The 19,439-nt window shown below is 38.8% G+C and overlaps 1 protein-coding gene and 1 pseudogene across 1 annotated transcript; one reads left to right on the top strand and one right to left on the bottom strand.

The window, feature by feature from the left end:
• Positions 1–4,606: 4,606 nt before the first annotated feature.
• On the bottom strand, positions 4,607–5,536 carry LOC100763045 (olfactory receptor 5B3-like). Its single transcript, XM_027410811.1, has one exon. The coding sequence runs from the start codon at positions 5,534–5,536 to the stop codon at positions 4,607–4,609; it is 930 nt and encodes a 309-aa protein (XP_027266612.1).
• Positions 5,537–5,572: 36 nt separating this feature from the next.
• On the top strand, positions 5,573–11,099 carry LOC113835152 (annotated as a pseudogene).
• Positions 11,100–19,439: the final 8,340 nt, after the last annotated feature.

Genomic DNA, 19,439 nt, shown 5'->3' on the forward strand with positions numbered 1-19,439 from the left:
GTGTTGGAGGCTAAGACTCAAGGTGACTTCATTAATAAATGAGACCTTTAGGGGAGATGCTTAATAAGTGAAGCAACCTTCATTGTGGCATTGTGTGTTCATCTCATAGGAAGCAATGAAGCCATTTCCAGATCATTGAGGATCAGTGTACATTTACATGGCTATTAGGGAGTTAGCCTGTACCTCTTTGTGTGTTTCCTTCTTCCACTTATTAAGGATTCAGAATTCATACCTGTGAGAACAGTAAATACTCAGGCATTATGCTGGCCTGCTCCTGTCACCTAGCAGAATGCATTGAGGCAGTACCCTGGTCAGCCCAGGATTCCATGACTGGTAGTCTGCATGCAGGTGGAAAGAACTGCTTTAAAAGACAGACACCAGCCCACTCACACTCCTCTCTTTCCCACTCTTTTTTCTGCTGTTCCCCTGGAGCAAAAGGACTTTTCATGTCTCACTCTTCTCCTCTGTGTTCTCTCTGTCTCTGTGTCTCTATGGCTCTTTACCTCTTTTCTCACTCCCCCTTCTCTTTCTCATAAAAATCCTCACTAAGCTGTCTGCCTGGGATGTTTTTCCCATCCTTTGTCACCCTTGCCTACCATGGAATCCTCCAAGCTTCCCCTAGTGCTTTATTGTAACAAGAACTTTACAGCTTCTATATATTTGCTTTCTATCATGAGGAAATAGAGCAAAAATATGTCCAACAAGGAAGGAACCCTCACATTACTTAAAATAAAGTTGTTGGCAATTTGAATTTGGATGGCCAACCTTCTAAAGTCTGAAAAATAAATATCTGTTGTCTCTACATTTTATTGTTTAAAGTGTTTTGTCATAAGACAGATAAACCATCACATCATGAATGATACTTTTGAAATTTTTGTCAAACATAACGTGCCTTGTTACTCCACATGTCATGTGTGGAAGACAAAAGGAGATAAGGAATATGATTGCCATTTTAACTCCTGGATATGTTGCTGAGGATAATGAAACCAGTCCAATCTTGTGAATGGCTGATGTGGAAACAATAGGATAGTAGATTTGGGTTATACTTCCACTTGAGCAATGCAACTTAGGAAATTTGACATCCATACTTTAGTGGCATTCATCCAAACATTCTTAACACAGTTTAAAACAGCATACTGATATCTCTGAACTAGAGATATTTCTTTAAGTGTTCAGTTTTTTCATTGATTGCTCTGCCAACTCCTGTTGTATTCTGCCTGTGGCTTTTATATGCCAATGAACACGAATTCTCATGGGTACTAATGATGTTCAACATGAAAATTTGGGCTTGCCAGTCTCCAAAACTGAGTACCACTTATTATTTAAAACAAAAATAAAATTATGGCACCTGTGCTTCGTTGAATGTACATGATTTTTATTAACTAAATTTCTTCATCAATTGTTTTACCCAAGTTTCCACCCCCTTCCTCCTGCCATTCCCTCCCCCAAACCTCCTCTCTGCCCTACATCAAATCCACTCCCCCTCTGTTTTTATTCATAAATGGCCATGACTCCCATGGGTGTCATCAGAGCGTGGTATATCAAGTTTGGTAGGACTAACCTCCTCCTGTCATATGAAGGTTTTATAAGAAAACCCTGTATGAGGCATAGGCTCCCAAAATCCTGCAAAAGCCTCAGTGATGGGTCTCATTAATTCTGCTTGGAATCCTACAAAACTCACAGAATTTTTTAAAACAAATGTCATTGATTTTGACTATTGAATTTCACTTTGAAACTTTGAAACTTTCCTGTATTTAGCCAATGTAAACATGGTCATATCCATTTACACATGTTCCTACAAAATCCCCAAGCACAAGCAAACATGAGTATTTCTGTAATTCATAGCAATTTTAATTGACAAAATAATTAATGTTTAATTACATTGCATCCTCCTCTCCTAGTTTCTTTCATATATATATATATGCTTATAAAGATTCTGAGTCCATTTAGTATGGTTTCTGTTTATCTAATTTCAGGTCTGACCAATTATATTGAACAAACAATTAGGGGTCTTGTACCTGGAGAAACTAGTTCTCCCTTTCTCAGTCATTACTTGCCTGTAGTACTCTCCCTGGGGATGATATTTTTCCCCCTTTGCATAGCATTTGTACTGATCCTGTCATTTGTTTAGGTCTCTTTGGGCAGCATTATTGTTGATGTATCATGGGTGTTGCTTTCATTTCATTTCCTTTGTAAAAATTTTATTAATGGAGGTCAATTAGTACTATTCATATGTGTGCAATTGTGAGATTTCATTCTTAGAGTGAAAAACATATCAATAGACACCCTCCAAAGAAAGTTTGGTTATTACAGGTGTCGCATTTGGAAATGAGCCCTCCAGAGTCACTTCCCTGCACTTACACCAGTTGTAACATCTCTAACAGTCTCTGCTTCAAATACAAAGCTTCTTTAAGAGGACTTACAGACACACTAATCTAAGGGTGTAGGGGAAAGTATTTAGATGTCAGTTGGAATATTTTACTTAGTTGTGGGATTTCTCAAATACAAATATCAATTATTTACATGATACATTGAACATATTAATGAAATTTAAGGTTTTATTTAAGTGATGTGCTACATGACACTTAATTAGACAATAATTCTTAGTAAAACTTATTAGAGGGTTTGATATTCTACTTGATAAAGGGAATCCCAGGACAAAATTAAGAATAGAAGTAACAAGTGGAAACTTAGTGAGAATGTACAAAATAATGTTTCAGTAGAACAGAAAATTAGCAATATCTCTTGAATTATGCTGAATGTAGCTGCTGTTGGTAATTATTGTATGTGATTCACTATCATAATATATGATACAATGATTCAAAATATGTGTTAAGCTAAATTTCCCATATATGTTACTCATCAGTTATTTTTAGATAAGCTATACTGGCAAAGACTTCTGACATAATAGAAAACATCACAATTTTTATCAGCATGTTTAAATTATATACAAAAGTTTTCTTTTAGAATTTTATACATACACAGAGGTATTTTTAAACTATTGTCTAATTTATCCATCACTTTCTATCACACATGTATGTGCTTTAATGTATGTGGTTCATGCATGTATGAGCATGTGTGTATGAAAGTAGAAAAAAATATTTGAACCATATATTCAAACAAACCATTTTGTGCTCCCATGAAATTTATATTCCACAAAAGAAAGATTGATAGGTATTTATAATGTGAATACATAGTTTGTGCTATAACAAAACTATTGAGAATGACATTTGAGAGCAGAACACTATAGGCAGTGAGTTGAGTACAACTCAGCCATGAAGGTGGTGACAACAGGATTTTTTGACACAGTAATATTTGAGCAAAGTCCTGATAGGAATGAGATCATTTCTCAAAGTTCCTGAGGCAAGGTCATATTTATAACAGTAATGAGCAAACAATGATGAGACTGAAGAGATGACAGGAGAGATTACAAATAAACAAATGTAGAAAAGAAATAGCCAGCTGTTTCGTAAGAATGTACACATTATTGCTCTTTTGTTATAAGTCTATTTAGTAGTAGAAAAAAACATAGATTTTTAAATTTTATTATATTACTATGTTCTTTGACAAGGTATTCTATTGAAAATTAAAATATGAACATATTGACCATATAAAGCATCATGATCAATAGAAGTACTAATTCATAGGGGATGTCAGAAAAGTACACCTTACTTTAAAACATTCACAAAGCTCTTTCACTGTAATTTAATAATTCATCACCTGAAAGTGGATTTGTAGAATGGCAATAAAGTAAATAAGTAATATGTAGCTTTTATAACATAATATCCTAATTAAAAATTAAATTATCAATAACAAATGATGATGGATTATTTTTTCTGTTGTCCACTGAAACTATATATATATATATATATATATATATAATATATATATATATTAGAAATGGGAAAGAGGAAGGAGAGAAAGAAGGTAGATGGAGAAGGGGAAAAGCAGAGGGTGGGGAAAGAGAACAGGAGAGAACATAAGTGAAAAGAACAGAACCATCTACCCAGACAGTGAGAGGAAGAACAGGTCCTTTCTCTGGCTTCTATTCTATTCAGGGGAGCCTACAATGAAGGAGATGCTATCAATACATATTGATGACAGCAAATTTTTATGAATTCACTTCTGTAAGTAGAAGATATTTAGAAAAACCCTTTCAGGCACAACTAGGCAAATCTCACATATTTAAATGGGTTAATCTGAATCCAGTGAAATGGACAGATGATATCAACCTCCAAAACAGCCATACAATATAAATTAAAAATTACTCATGTCCATGAGTGTCTTTCTTCATAAGTTGCCCATTTGCATGTCTGTTGTTCACAAGCTTCTCTCTACATTTATGTGCTTTAACTTCAACATGCTAAAGCAAGATGAAGAAAATGAGTAAATCCATCAATATCCTGATTTAAGGTTTTGTGAGCAATGCCTCATGTTTTACACACCATAATTTAGGTGAATTTTTTAAGAAATATTTTTGTTTGTTTTTTTCTGCAAAAAAAATGTTTCCTGGACTTTCACAAAAGTTTAAATGTAACTCAGGAACAAGAAAATATCACAAAGATTGATCCCAAGTATCATGAGTCTCTGAAGTGAGAAAACAAAATCATGAAGACTTTGCCTCCCAAACTATTTTTCTGAATGCACCCTTCACTTCTTTGTTCCTCAAGCTGTAGACCAAAGGGTTCAGCATGGGAATGACCATGGTGTAAAACACAGATGTCATTTTGTCAGTGTCCATGGAGTGACTGGAGCTGGGTTGCAAGTACATGAATATACTTGTCCCATAGAAAATAGATACCACACTGAAGTGTGAGGCACATGTGGATACAGCCTTTCGATATCCAGCACTTGACTTCATCTTTAGAATAGTGACAAAAATGAATATGTATGACATCCAGATAACTAGGAGAGCAAAAAATACATTGAAGCTTGCTACATAAACAAGAACCAACTCACTGATATGTCTGTCAGAGCAAGAGAGAACCATAACTGCTGGAATATCACAAAAAAAGTGATGAATCACATGAGCCCCACAGAAAGAAAGACTGAAAGTGTCCCCAATGTGAATGGAGGCATTCAGGAAACCACCGAAATAGGAACATATAGAAAGACATACATACACACTTCTAGTCATAGTGGTAGCATAGTATAGCGGCTTACACACTGCTATGTATCGATCATAGGCCATTGAGGCCAGGAGATAATTCTCAATATTAGCAAAGGCTATAAAAACGAACATCTGAGTAGCACAGTCATTATAGGAAATGACCTTGTCTCCTATAAGAAGGCCAGTCATGACTGTGGGGGTGACAGCTGAGGAATAACAAAAATCAACAAAGGACAGATTGCCTAGGAAAAAGTACATAGGTGTATGAAGTCTTGAGTCCAACACAATAAGGAGGATCATCCCCAGGTTTCCCACTAGGGTGATGGTGTAGATGAGCAGGAAGGTGATGAAAAGGGGAATCTGTAGTCCTGGTTCATCAGTGAGTCCCAGCAGGAGAAAGTGTGTCACTTCTGTCCTGTTCTTCATCAATGTCGTCTTTCAATCATAAGATGGTCAATAACCATGGGCAAAGAGAAACATGATGATGAAGAAAATCATTAGTGAGTATTTATGCCTTTTGATCAGGAATCAGTACATTGAATTCTCTGGAAAATGGACTTTTACCCAAATCAAATCTGATGTTTTATCTATAGAGAGGGTTATATTGAAGAGATTTTTAAAGATTATTAATGGAGCTCTACTAAATTTATAATTTTGTATTCTATATAGTCATAAATATATGGGGACTGTTTAATAATAATAAAAACAATGTGTGGATCATCTCCAAATTTACCTCTGACGATTTATATCTCACTTTCTCTATTGGTCACATTTCAAGGAATGTTCTAGACAGCCACCTTAGCTGATGACTCTGTTAATCATCTCAATGATATTAGAACTTTCTTTGATATAAATTATGGAACACAAGAAATTGAGTAATTTATTTATATTGTTAAATTTGAAATGCTAGCCTGTGAACTTATTTATTTCTGATTATCAAGTATCAGAATTAAGTCAGACTTTTACTTGAATTGAAATAGCATTAAACATAATTACATGGCTGCCTTGGCAAGAACCTAACATTGTTTAAGTTGCAGATTTCTGTTTCTATTTCAAAGGGCACATTCCTGTTACAGTCTTTGGTCCCAAGCCACAGGGGCCAGGAATAAAGTGTGGTATAAAAATGGTATTTTTGGGTTGCTACTAAGTTCTTTGTCCATTTTCTTTATCTGTATTTTGTACACTGTTCTAAGCTTACATATTCCGAAAGTCAATGATTTCTCATTCTTTTTCTGAATCCCTCCTCTTCTTTCTTGGTGAAGCTGATTAAAAAACATCATTGCTGAACAGAGAACATTTCATAGACATAACTCAAAATGTATGACATTCTCTATCCCCTTTCCCATCCCCAGACTACAGCAACTGCTAGCCTTGAAATTTACCTGTGTTTCTCTCAAACTCTAATAAAAATTATTCTCAAACATCAATATGAGTTTATTTCTAAAGTATTTCATTAATGAGAATAAGAAATGAACAGGGGATGTTGGGTATCTAGGTAACAGATATAATATATCTCTATGTTCAGTAGATATGTGGAATAACTCAGGTGACAGTAGCCACTTCAGCTTGATGCAGTTCTGATAGCTAGCTACAGGCAGATAATCATAAACTACAGCAAACAAAGAACTTTGGTTCATTCACTCTATAGGACTCATTCTGTTCTTACTAACTTCCCTGACTCTGGAAGAAAACAAAGTAATCAAACAAACTTGGGATACTACTGTGAGAAGACAAAAAGTTATTAAAATGTTGATGTTGATCACATCCAGGGATTGTTAGTTTTCATGTTATGTTTGGATAGGAAGTGATCTTCTGGTTTGTGCTGACTTGTTGTACATGGACACTGGGAAGGAGGGCTTCATTTTAGATAATATTGACCTCTCCCTCCTCATGTTGTCTTTCCTCCTGCAGTAGCACCACTGAGTATCTATGCTCTCCAGAGTGTTCCTGCTCCCTCTGAAAACACTGATTGCTGCTGCTACAATACCCAGACCCAGTTTCCTTGTAAATCATTTTTCATTTAGTGAATTTCCACTTTCCTTCAACTTACTCTTTCTTTCATCCTTTCTCAGCATACTAAAGTTAACAATGTCAAAATAAATTTGACATTTTATGGTGCTCTCTGTCTCTCACAGATCTTTTAGAAGTGCATCTACTTTATGAAATCATTTGATATGATGGGAGGTAATATAATAACAATGTTTCAGGTTCTATATTTGTTTTGTTTCCCTGGATACTGAGTTTTATTTTACCAGTTTGTTTGCCCCTTAATTCCTTAGAAGAACCTATCATCCTTCTACATGCTTTCAAAATGGTTGCAAAATGGGCAGGTTTTTGGTTTTTTTGCTTGAGTTGAAGCCTTTGAAAGGAAATCTTCCTAAGAAAACTCATTCCCAACCAGACATCTACTGAAATTCTGAATATTTCAGGTTATACACACCTATTATTTAGAATACTTCCAGAAAATAGTATAGTATACAATTAATAAGATATTTGTATTAGAGTGTATAAATGGGTTTAATGTTGATTTTGGAGGTATTAGTGAAGAAAATCAACGTTTATGAAGTTACCAATTTTCTATTTTTAAGCCTTATAACTTCAGTAAACCCATATTTTCCACATTTTCTTAATGTAATGATTATCTGTATATGATTGGAAGGGGACTGTTTAAATATTTTAGTGAATATACAGCATTTTTGAGATTTCAAAAACATCAGGTTTCTCTTGTGTTTTTATGCCTTTTTCCTGCAATAATAGTAACATAAATAAGAAATAGAAAAAACCAAAGATATTCAGTGTATCTTGTCTTGGTTTTTGCAAGATTCATAGACAAGATGAGTTAAGAGAAGACCTAAATTTCCTAAAACGGAAATTTTTGAATTCATACCTTGAAACAAATTTGTTTTATAAAGAAACTGCTTACCTTATCCCTTTCCATTTTAACATTATTCACAGTAAGTGTTACTGCCCAACTCACTTTCCATAAATTTCAATTCTCACTGAAAATGTTTATGCAATATATTAGGACATCAGTTCTTTGTAAGAAAGAAGAATAACTCCAATGTTGAGTATGAGATCATCAAGTCAGCCACAGAATTCTGCTTATACAGATATTTCTCTGTGATGGATTGAATATTATCATACTGTCTAAGACATTGAAGAAAAGAGGAAAGAGAAAATGAATATGAATCTACTTCCTAAACTCTATAAAGCCTTTCTCTTTCAAAGTAGGGGCACTCACTTGCCTTACTTACAGATAAAAAACTAGAAGTTTGCATATCTAAATTTATTACTTGTTAATGAAGAAAAAGATGACAGGTCTACATGACATCATACCAATTAAAATCTGTCAATATAGATTTTACCTTTGAGTTTTGTTCCTTATCCATTCATGAAGTCTGACAGGAAATCTTCATTCATGAGGTGGCCATGAAAGAGATTACAGTTAATATCATTCAGATGCATAGATGAACTCTTCTGAAACATGACATCAAGCATGTTGCTTTTTAAGAAGCTAATGCATGAAGAACAAGAAAAACTGTGTAGACTGGGACATCCCTGGAGTTTTCTTTTATGGGAATACCAGCAACTCCCAATCTCCTTTCTAGGAAAGAAGCAATTAAAACTGTGTCTACTCATATGCCTATGGGAAGTGCTTCTAATTGATCTCAGAGTGTTATTAATGGCAGTGAAATAAGGAAGTCATGAAGTTGGAAGAACCCTGAGAGTCACTGGGAGAGGTAGAAGGCATATGCATATGGTGGATGAATATGATCAAAATAGATTACATCAATACATGAAATTATCACATAATCAATTAAACATCATGGAAAAACAGGGCAGGCTGGTTATTCTCACTGTTCACTTGGGTTCATATTATATGCTCTGTGTCCTTTTCATGTGTTTCCATTGATGCATACTATCTATATTCCAGAGACCACATATTTTTGTGTAATGTGTCTTGCATATGTTCTACAAAATACCTACACCAATATATCTGAGATTGTCTTATACAAGTTGCAAAAAACTAAAATAAATCTCAAGGGCCAAAATGAGAGTCTTTCATTAATGGACAAGTAGAGATGTTTAAAATGGAGATGTAATGAAACTTCAGAGAGGGTCCCCTTTTCTGCATGAAATGTTCTAGTGTTCAATTGGTCTCAGTGAGCATGAAAGAAACTCAAATACATGTGTTTTGCATTTTTAATATGATTCAGAATTATTTATCAGTTAAAGAGTAAAATTCAGGAAGCTAGAGAGATTGCCCAGTGGTTAAGAACACTTATTGTTCTAACAAAGAATTGAACTTTGTTTCCCAACACCCACATCAGGGGACAGACAACTGACCTGTCACTCAAGCTCAAGGGGATCTGATGCTATTGGTCTCTGGGCACCTGCATTCATATATGGCCACACATACCCACACACACACACACAACCCCCCCCCCCCCCCCCCCCCCCCCCCCCCCCCCCCCCCCCCCCCCTACACACACACACAACACACACACACACACACACACAGAGAGAGAGAGAGAGAGAGAGAGAGAGAGAGAGAGAGAGAGAGAGAGAGATACACAAACTCTTAAAAAATATTAAAATAATCCTTGAAAAATAAAATGGGTTTGAAATGTAGGTTACAATATAATTTAAAAATTCTGGTGGAAGGCAAAGGACACAGTCAACAAGACAAGATATGCCCCAATCCCACATCCGACAGAGAGCTGATCTCCAAAATTTACGAAAACTCAAGAAGCTAGTCTCCAAAATACCAAATAATTCAATTAAAAAGTTGGGTACAGAGGGGCGTAGGCTGTGGAAGCCTGGCAGCCGCTGAGGCAGAGGTGGTGTCAGCTCTGACTGCAGACTCAGCTGCAGACACTGCAGGGACAACCGCCACCCTCTAGCTGCAGCCGCCGCAGCAGCTGCAGCCTCAGCCGCCCGACTGGATCACAAGCCCAGCTCTCCAAGGCAGCCCTGGCTGCTAAACTGCTGACGCTCAGCGGCGTGTTCGCCATGCACAAGCCCAAGGTGCCCACGTCAGCTGAGCTGCTCAGTCTGCTGAAGGAGAAGCTGCAGGCAGAAGCTGGGATGTGTTCCCCAGAGTGGATCAAAAGGCAAAGGCAGACGTTGAAGATTGGACACGGAGGGACGATGGACAGTGCTGCACAAGGTGTTCTGGTGGTTGGGATTGAAAAAGGAACAAAAATGTTGACCAGTATGTTGTCGCGGTCCAAGAGATACATTGCCTTTGGAGAATTGGGGAAAGCGACCGACACGCTGGATTCTACCGGGAAGGTAACCGATGAGAAGCCGTACGATAAAATAACACAAGAAGATATTGAAGGCATTCTGCAGAAGTTTACTGGGAATATAATGCAAGTACCCCACTCTACTCTGCTCTGAAGAAGGATGGACAGAGGCTGTCAACGCTCATAAGAGAGGTGAAGCTGTGGAGGCCAGACCCGCCAGGCTAGTGACTGTGTACAGCGTCTCCTTCCTGAGATTCCAGCCACCACGCTTCACACTGGATGTTGAATGCGGAGGCGGCTTCTACATCAGAAGCTTGGTCAATGACATTGGCAAAGAACTCTCTTCCTGTGCCCATGTGCTGGAGCTGACTCGCACCAAACAGGGGCCGTTTACACTTGAAGAGCATGCCCTCCCCGAAGACAGATGGACCATTGATGACATCGCACAGTCCCTTGAACAATGCGCATCTCTTTTGCCAGATGAGTTGGCGTTTAAAAAACCAAAATCTGAGAAATCCAGTGACCAGGCTTTAAGCTATGAATATATAACTTTAAGCGAGACAAAGAGGGAAGAGGATGAAATTAAGACACTCCGAGGCCGGCCCGGGTGGTGTGTGTGCCCTGACCCAGGAATGGCCACCTCTTTGCAGAATGTCTTAGTGTTGTTGAACGATGAATGTGATTGGATTAAGACAAATCAGCTTTCTGAATTTGATCTTTCCTTAATCTTTTTCGTATGAAAAAGTAAACAATTTTCTAATTACGGAAAACAGGTAGTCCTGTTAGTCTCACAGAAGACCCTTGAATTAATCGGTACTGGAGACTGCTTCCTGAACATAACACCAGTAGCACAGACACTGAGATCAACAATTAATAAATGTGACCTCCTGAAACTGAGAAGCTTCTGTAAGGCAAAGGACACAGTCAGCAAGACAAAACGACAGCCCACAGAGTGGGAAAAGATATTCACCAACCCCACATCTGACAAAGGGCTGATCTCCAAAATATACAAAGAACTCAAGAAGCTAGTCTCCAAAACACCAAACAATCCAATTAAAAAATGGGGTACAGAACTAAATAGACAATTCTCAATAGAGGAATCTAAAATGGCTGAAAGACACATGAGAAAGTGTTCAACATCCTTAGTCATCAGGGAAATGCAAATCAAAACAACTCTGAGATACCATCTTACTCCTGTCAGAATGGCCAAAATCAAAAATACCAATGACAGTTTATGCTGGAGAGGATGTGGAGAAAGAGGAATACTCCTCCACTGCTGGTGGGAGTGCCAACTTTTACGGCCACTGTGGAAATCAGTATGACTCCTCAAGAAAATGGGAATGGGTCTACCACAAGATCCAGCAATTCCACTCCTAGTCATATACCCAAAAGAAGTTATTCATATAACAAGGACATATGTTCAAGCACGTTCATAGCAGCATTATTTGTAATAGCCAGAAACTGGAAGCAGCCTAGATGCCCCTCAACTGAAGAATGGATAGAGAAATCGTGGTACATTTACACAATGGAGTACTACTCAGCAGAAAAAAACAATGGAATCTTGAAATTTGCAGGAAAATGGATGGAACTCGAAGAAACCATTCTGAGGGAGGTAACCCAATCACAAAAAGACAAACATGATATGTACTGACTCATATGTGGACCTGCATTATGATACATAGTAGTGACCATGCTTTATCAGAGCTGTTTTTAATGATGTTGCTCAGAATGGTTTCCGCCCAAATGATGATTGAGAAGCTAATTTAAAAAAAAAAATGGTGCCAAGTACCACAAGAGTAACAGAACTGTGCTATTTTCTGGGATTTTGTTTTTTACTTTTTTGTTGTTGTTGTTTGGTTTTTTTTTGGTTTTGGTTTTGGTTTTGGTTTTTTTGGTTTTTTGGTTTTTTAAAAAAATGGAGTGTGCTGTATGTCTCTACAATTTTGTTCAAATGCCTGCAGAATCTGGAAAAGCTGTTGCTGCTATTGATGCATAACATATTGCCATATATATATATATATATATATATATATATATATGCTATATGAAACTCAAATATGTGATGAATCCAAGGTGTTTCAGTGAGTGCTCACCTGTGCATGCAAATTTGATTTCATCTTTAGTAAGTAGTAAAGTTATATGCTTGCCAGAAAAAAAAAATAAGTGACACACTGGAAGACAAATGTCACACAATTTCAATTTTATGTGTAACCTAGAAACAATGAACTTATGGGAGCAGAGAGCAGAATTGTGGCTATTAGGTTTCAATGTGGGTCTTTTAACAATGGGGAAATGATTGGTTTAAGGATATAAAACTGCAGTTGGACAAGAGGCATGGACTCTGTGATGTCTTGAGGTCTACTGAGAGCATGATAAATATGGTTGATAACAATATGCTATATTTTAAAAGTTGTAAGATAGTATACTTTAAGTGTTCTCAAAACAAAAATGATGAATATGTGTGATATAACATGTTAATTGGTTTAATTTAGCCATACCATTGTGAACATACTGTATTATGTATCATAATTGTGCATGACTTTATTTATGAGCTAAATAACTGAATGGAAAAAAAGTTGGGTACAGAAATAAATAGACAATTCTGAATAGAGGAATCTAAAATGGCTGAAAGACACTTAAGAAAGTGTTCAGCATCCTTAGCCATCAGGGAAATGCAAATCAAAACAACTCTGAGATACCATCTTACATCTGTCGGAATGGCTAAAATCAAAAACACCAATGACAGTTTATGCTGGAGAGGTTGTGGAGAAAGAACACTCCCCCACTGCTGGTGGGAGTGACAACTTGCACAGACACTTTGGAAATGTGTATGATGATTCCTCAGTAAAATGGGATTCAGTCTACCACAAGATCCAGCAATTCCACTCTTAGGCATATACCCAAAAGAAGCACATTCCTACAACAAGGACATCTGTTCAACTATGCTCATAGCAGCATCATTTGTAATAGTCAGAACCAGGAAACAACCTAGATGCCCCTCAACTGAAGAATGGATAGAAAAAAATGTGATACATTTACACAATGGAGTACTACTCAGCTGAAAAAAAAAAAGGCAATGGAATCTTGAAATTCACAGGCAAACCGATGGAACCAGAAGAAACCATTCTGAGCAAGGTAACCCAGTCAAAAAAAGACAGGCATTGTATGTACTCACTCATATGTGGATTTTAGACATAGAGTTAATGATTTCCAGCCTGCAGCCCAGGCTGCCAGTGAGGCTGGTAAAGTAGGAGGACCCTAAGGAAGATATACATGGACCCCTAGGGAAGAGGAAAGGGACAAATCTCCTGAGAAAATTGGTAGCATGGGGAGAGGGGAGAGGAAACTAGGAGAATGTGAAGGGGAGAATAGAGGTGAGGAAGACATTATGGGACAGGGAGGTTGAGTTGGGGGAAGAACAGGAGAGAGATATATAAGAGATAATATAATAGAGGGAGACATTATAAGTTTAAAGAGAAATCAGGCACTAGGGAAATGTCTGGAGAGCTACAAAGATGACACCAACTAATAATCTAAGCAACAGAGGAGAGGCTACCTTAAATGCTCTCTCCTGATAATGGGATTGATGACTAATTCTTATGCCATCTATAGCCTTCATCCATCATCTGGTGGAAGTAGAAGCAGACACCCACAGCTAAACCTTGAACTGAACTGAAATCCAGATGCAGAGAAGGAGGACTGATGAGCAAAGGGGTACAGACCAGGCTGATGAAACCCACAGAAACAGGTGACCTGAACAAGCTGGGAAACCAGCATGGGACTGATCCAGACTCCCTGATTGTGGGAGGAGACATTACAAATCTATGGGGCCTCTTGTAGTGGATCATTACTTATTGCTAACATAGGAATGGACTTTAAAAACCCATCCCACATGGAGGGATACTCTCTGAGCCTAGACAAAAAGGGGTTAGCCTAGGCCCTATCCCTAAGAATGGGACAGACTTTAAAGAGCCCCTATGGAAGGCCTCACCCTCCCTTGGGAGCAGAAAGGGTATGGGATGGGTAGGGCATTAGTTGCGGGGCAGAGGAGGAGGGGAGGGAAAGGGATCTGGGATTGACACACGACATAATTTTCTTTCTAATAAAAAAAAATTCTGGTGGAAGTAACTATGAAGATCAATTTAAAAGTAAGTATTGTCATAGTATTTTTAGATTAAGGTTTTTCCTATATAGTTCAAATAATACATAAGTCATAATTATTATCCTGGTAGAGGCAATAAAATACATCAAGATATCATTTATTATAAAAACCATAAAATTGGAAGAAGCACAAGTGTAAGAGGTGTTGGGTTGATTATTACTTCAATTTCCTTGTATTTCTACAATTCTCAATAGCATTGACTTTCCTTAATCTGGCATATTCTGGCTCACTTGCATGTATAGAATTGTCATATGTGATAGCCAGAAAAGCAAAATTTTCATAGAAAATAAATCTTCTATTAGTCCTGATTGTGTTCACATCCCTTTGTAACCAGTGTTTGACTATGACATTGGTATTTAAGGAGAATATTCCTAGAGATGAACTCAACCAAGATATTTTTCTGGTGTAAACGGGCTTGGCTTTCTTAAGGGTACCAAGCATTAATGAATCTATATTCATCAGGAAAGAGGAATGACAAACTAAATGTTATTTAGCAATATTAAAGCATAAAATATCATCATTGCACACTGAATATAAAGCATGTGAATAAAATGGAGTATATCAAGAAATATGTGATAACCGATTCCCTATGGAGGGATCCTCTGTCTGCCCAGAATCAGGAAGGAGGGCCTAGGACCTTCCCCAAATGATGTGAAGACTTTGATCATCCCCATGGTAGGCCTTACCCGCCCTGGGGAGTGCATGTAGGGTGCGATAGGGAAATTGGTAGGGGCCAGGAGAGGATGGGAGGGAAAGGGAACTGTGATTGATATGTAAAATATGATTGTTTTCAAATTAATTAAATAATAAAAAAATGTGTAATAAGCTTTGAAATTATATTTCACCTTAAAAATTCATGTGCTGGGAGTTTGAATGCACCTTACCCTTGTACCCTTTCCACCCTCTGCCCTCTGCCTGCCGAATGAGGTGAGTTTGGGTGCTGCTCTGGCACAAACCTCCCCCAACAAGCCCTGCTCACTTCCTCCTGAGCCTCCCCTGGGCAAGAGTGGACCTGCTCAGACTGGACGCCCACCCTGAGTCCAGACACACAACACTCTTCATTCCCCCACTGCTCTCTGCCCTCTCCCTGCTGCCTGAGAGAGGGAGAGACCCCACCTGCAACCACTGGAAAAAGGAAAGGGAAGACTATAACATAAGAATACACTCAACAACAGAAAAACCAATATAACACCACCAAAATCTAGGGACTCCATACCAGCAAGATTTGAAAAGCCCAAAGCAGAGTATGAAGAAGAGATTTACCTTAAAAATTATCTTATGAAGATGCTAGAGACCATTACAGAGGAAAGAAGAAAATCCCTTAAAGAAATAGAAGAAAAAAACAAGCAAAAACTACATGAAATGTAGGAGAAGACAAACCAAAAAATGCAAGAAATAAACAAATCTCTTAAAGAATCTAAAGAAAGCCAAGAAAAAAAAAAAAAACATCCAAATAAGTGAAGGAAACAATTCAAGCAGTTCACAGTTTGAAAGCAGAATAAGAAACAATAAGGAAAACAGAGAATGATAGGATGCTGGAAATAGAAAAGCTGGTTAAGCAATCAGGAACCCTTGATATAAGCATAGCCAATAGAATACAAGAGATGGGAGACAGACTCTCAGGTGTTGAAGACTCATTAGAGGATATACAGTCATCTGTAGGGAGACACTGTAACCACACCTCCTAAGGGCTGGCAACAGGTGTGCCTGACCATGCCTGTCAGGGCGTGGTGAAGGTGAGGTCAGGATGACTCATAGTAGGTTCTTAAGGGACTGCAGGGCACATGGGAGCCTTCTCTCTGGCCGGTCTGCCGTGCTGCCCCTGGCACACTCTGGCTTGCATTTGGCTGATGTTTATCTGAATAAAGATATCTTAACTTTATGGAATATGGATCATCTCTTGTTATCCCTGGTGCCCTGAAATCCATGACCCATTCCGGCTTCCTGCGAGCCCACTGGGCACAGCCCAGAAGCTGCATGACCCAAGAGGGTTCTACGATACTATTGTGTGCCAGGTCCCCATGCTGCAACTGGTCAAAAGTTCGACCCACCTGTGGCCAGAGATCCTACGCTGCTACCAAAATTCCAGCAAAAACAGTGAGTTAAACTTTCTCAGCCTGCCGCCCCTCCCACTGCCTGTTGTGCTCAGTCCTGCTGCCATCCGACTGGCCTGGAGAGTTTAAATCTTCCACAGGCCTCCCTGCTGGTTTTACTGCCCCAGATAGCAAAACCGCCGCTGCAGCTGCATGCTCTCATTCATGCTAGCCACGTGTGGGCGCCAGCAGCCCTGAGCTACAAGCAACAGTTTTGACCTATTTTGTCCTGCCTAACCAATCCGAGAAATTTTTCCTTTCTGTGCGGCTGCAGCAGTTTCTGTGGCCTGCAGCCACTGGCAGGAAAACCGCATGTCTTCAGCCAAGACCGCCCACTGCAGTGTTCCCCTCCTGTGCTAACATTCCCAGCTCCAGGTCCTGAAGCTGTGCTACAGCTGCGCTGCCCACTGCGCCTGCTCAGCCAAGAGCCCATACCCAGTTCCATCTGCAGAGCTTGGTCTCCACCCGGTACTGTTCTAAGGTTTTCCCATACCTAGTAAACACACACCCAATCATTTTTATCACACTCTGTAAGGGTTTTTCAGGAAATTTCAACTCAAAACAACTGCAACTGAACACCTGTGCTACATGTGCCACCTACTGGTCAAAATTGGTTACTGTATCTGGAGTGGAAGCAGCCTAATTCATCTAGCTGAAAACATCCTACCACATCTGGAGTAGAAGCTGACTGGTAAATATAGCCGAATACTTATCATTCACCTCAATTGGTAACATTTTTGCTTCTTATGTAAATTCAATGTCGAGGAAGATGTTGATCTGCCAATGATTGGCCTATATGCTCTACTAGCTGTTAGTGTGCTAATGCACACATTATCACTAGCTAGAGGTCTCAGGAACAGGGATAAAGTTAATTTCACCACCTGCCTACAGGACATGCAAGCTTTATACAATGAGGTTTTGGAGACCAGCCTGACCCATGATAAATTTATGCAGTATGTAGAACAGAAGCTAGATGATAGGCTTTGCTCTGTGTCTTATATGATACAGACAGAGCAGTCAGAGGACCAGGGACCGTGATGAACTAAAGAAAATATGTAGCTGACTGGAAACTCAGATAGTCTCTCTGTCCTGTAATCTGGATACCAGGATGCAAGATACCCAGGATAGGTTTAAACAATTAGATAATGCCATTAAATCAATGGCTGAATGTCTGCAAGATGATTTACAAAACAGTGCTGACAAATTAGAGAGGTTCATCAAATCAATTGTTGAGGCAAACCACGACCTTGAGTCTAAGTTTCAATTCCTGCGCAGCAGTTTCCATGCCACCTAGATGCCATCTAGAGATGAACGTATCAAACACCTAGAAAACTGTGTGGAAGAGCAGTTTCAGCAATTTACAGATTTGCTATCATGCCTAGAATCTTATATGGTTAAGGAGATTGAAACTTTTCATGAGGATATCATTACTACACTCAAGGATCATTGGGATGATGCAGAGACAGAATCACTCCAATCTGAAGCACTAATTCCACACATGTGTGTTGATCATTCTAAAGTCGTTACAAGTACACCATTGGTCTACCCAGCAATAATGGTAGGAAAGCCACCAACTAAAAAACACCCCATAGGGACAGATGGCTTATGTATGGCAACCTATACAACTGAAGGATCGTAAGCATATTAAAGAATCAGTTGTCTCATATGGTCTTCATAGCCCATACGTAAAACAGCTATTACATTCATGGGCAACTTTAACAGGGGAACACTCACAGATTGGGTAGGATTGGTATCAGCTGTACTTGAGAATTCTTGTCAAATCCAGTGGAAGGCATTGATGAGGGAGGGAGGAAGCTTATTGAGTGTCAAGCCATTAAAGATGGTCATGATGCTCCCTTGAATAAGATTCTGAGTGAGGGTATTTATGCTGAACACAGGTTCAGGCTGAATATGAGGACCATATATTGTCCCTATGCAGGAAAGCAGCACTAAACACATGGGATAAGGCTCGTGAGCCAGGGGAACGACTGGAAGCTTATACCAAAATAGAACAGGGACCAACAGAACTATTCAAGGACTTCTTAGACTGGTTGACCAGGGCAGTAGAATTACAAGTAACAGATCCAGTAGTAAGACATTTGATTGTATATACAAATAGCTTATGACAATGCAAACCCAATATGAAAAAGAATACTTTTGCCTTTAAAGATCAGATCAGCTCCACTAGAAGAATGGGTTTTGCATACAGCCCACATGGACTATAGCGTGCAAGAGGCTGGAGTCTGAGCAGGAGAAACTATCCCAAGAGGTTTCAAAAGGCAGCAGAAAATTAAGAGTTCCAGAGGTGATGACAGAAAGGTTTGAGAAGGAGAAACACCTTACAGGGATCGATATAGGTACCAGGAGACCAGGGTTCATCACTACTATGAACCAGAAACTCGTGAAGGAAGAGCCCACTCCAAGATACCACAAAGACATCAACCTAGATGTTTCAGCTGTGGTAGAATGGGACGTGTAAGGAGAAATTGTAGGCAAAGAAATTCTAACAATCCCTCACGCGAAGGGCCTTCTAGATTGTGTAGGAGATGTTGTAAGGGCAGACACTGGACTAATGAGTGTAGATCGACCAGAGTCATGAAGGGAACCCATTAAGGCCAAGAAACTCTGAAGGGGGACTCGAGAAGTCCCCCACATCGAAAAAGGACTGGTTGCTTCCAGTAACAGTGGAAGACAATCTCTCACAGGACGAATAGATAGTTCTTTGTCTATTGTGAAAGATGGCACTGCTATAGATGGTAGTTTGACTAGCGATGAAGAATCAGATAAGACTGGACAAGACGAAAAGCACATATTTTGGCAGACCT

Source organism: Cricetulus griseus, unplaced genomic scaffold, assembly GCF_003668045.3.
Source record: "Cricetulus griseus strain 17A/GY unplaced genomic scaffold, alternate assembly CriGri-PICRH-1.0 unplaced_scaffold_335, whole genome shotgun sequence".
NCBI classification, from domain to species: Eukaryota; Metazoa; Chordata; class Mammalia; order Rodentia; family Cricetidae; genus Cricetulus; species Cricetulus griseus.

Excerpts from the sequence above, each read along its gene's own strand:
- LOC100763045 (XM_027410811.1), bottom strand. The coding sequence starts at position 5,536 with ATGAAGAACAGGACAGAAGTGACACACTTTCTCCTGCTGGGACTCACT.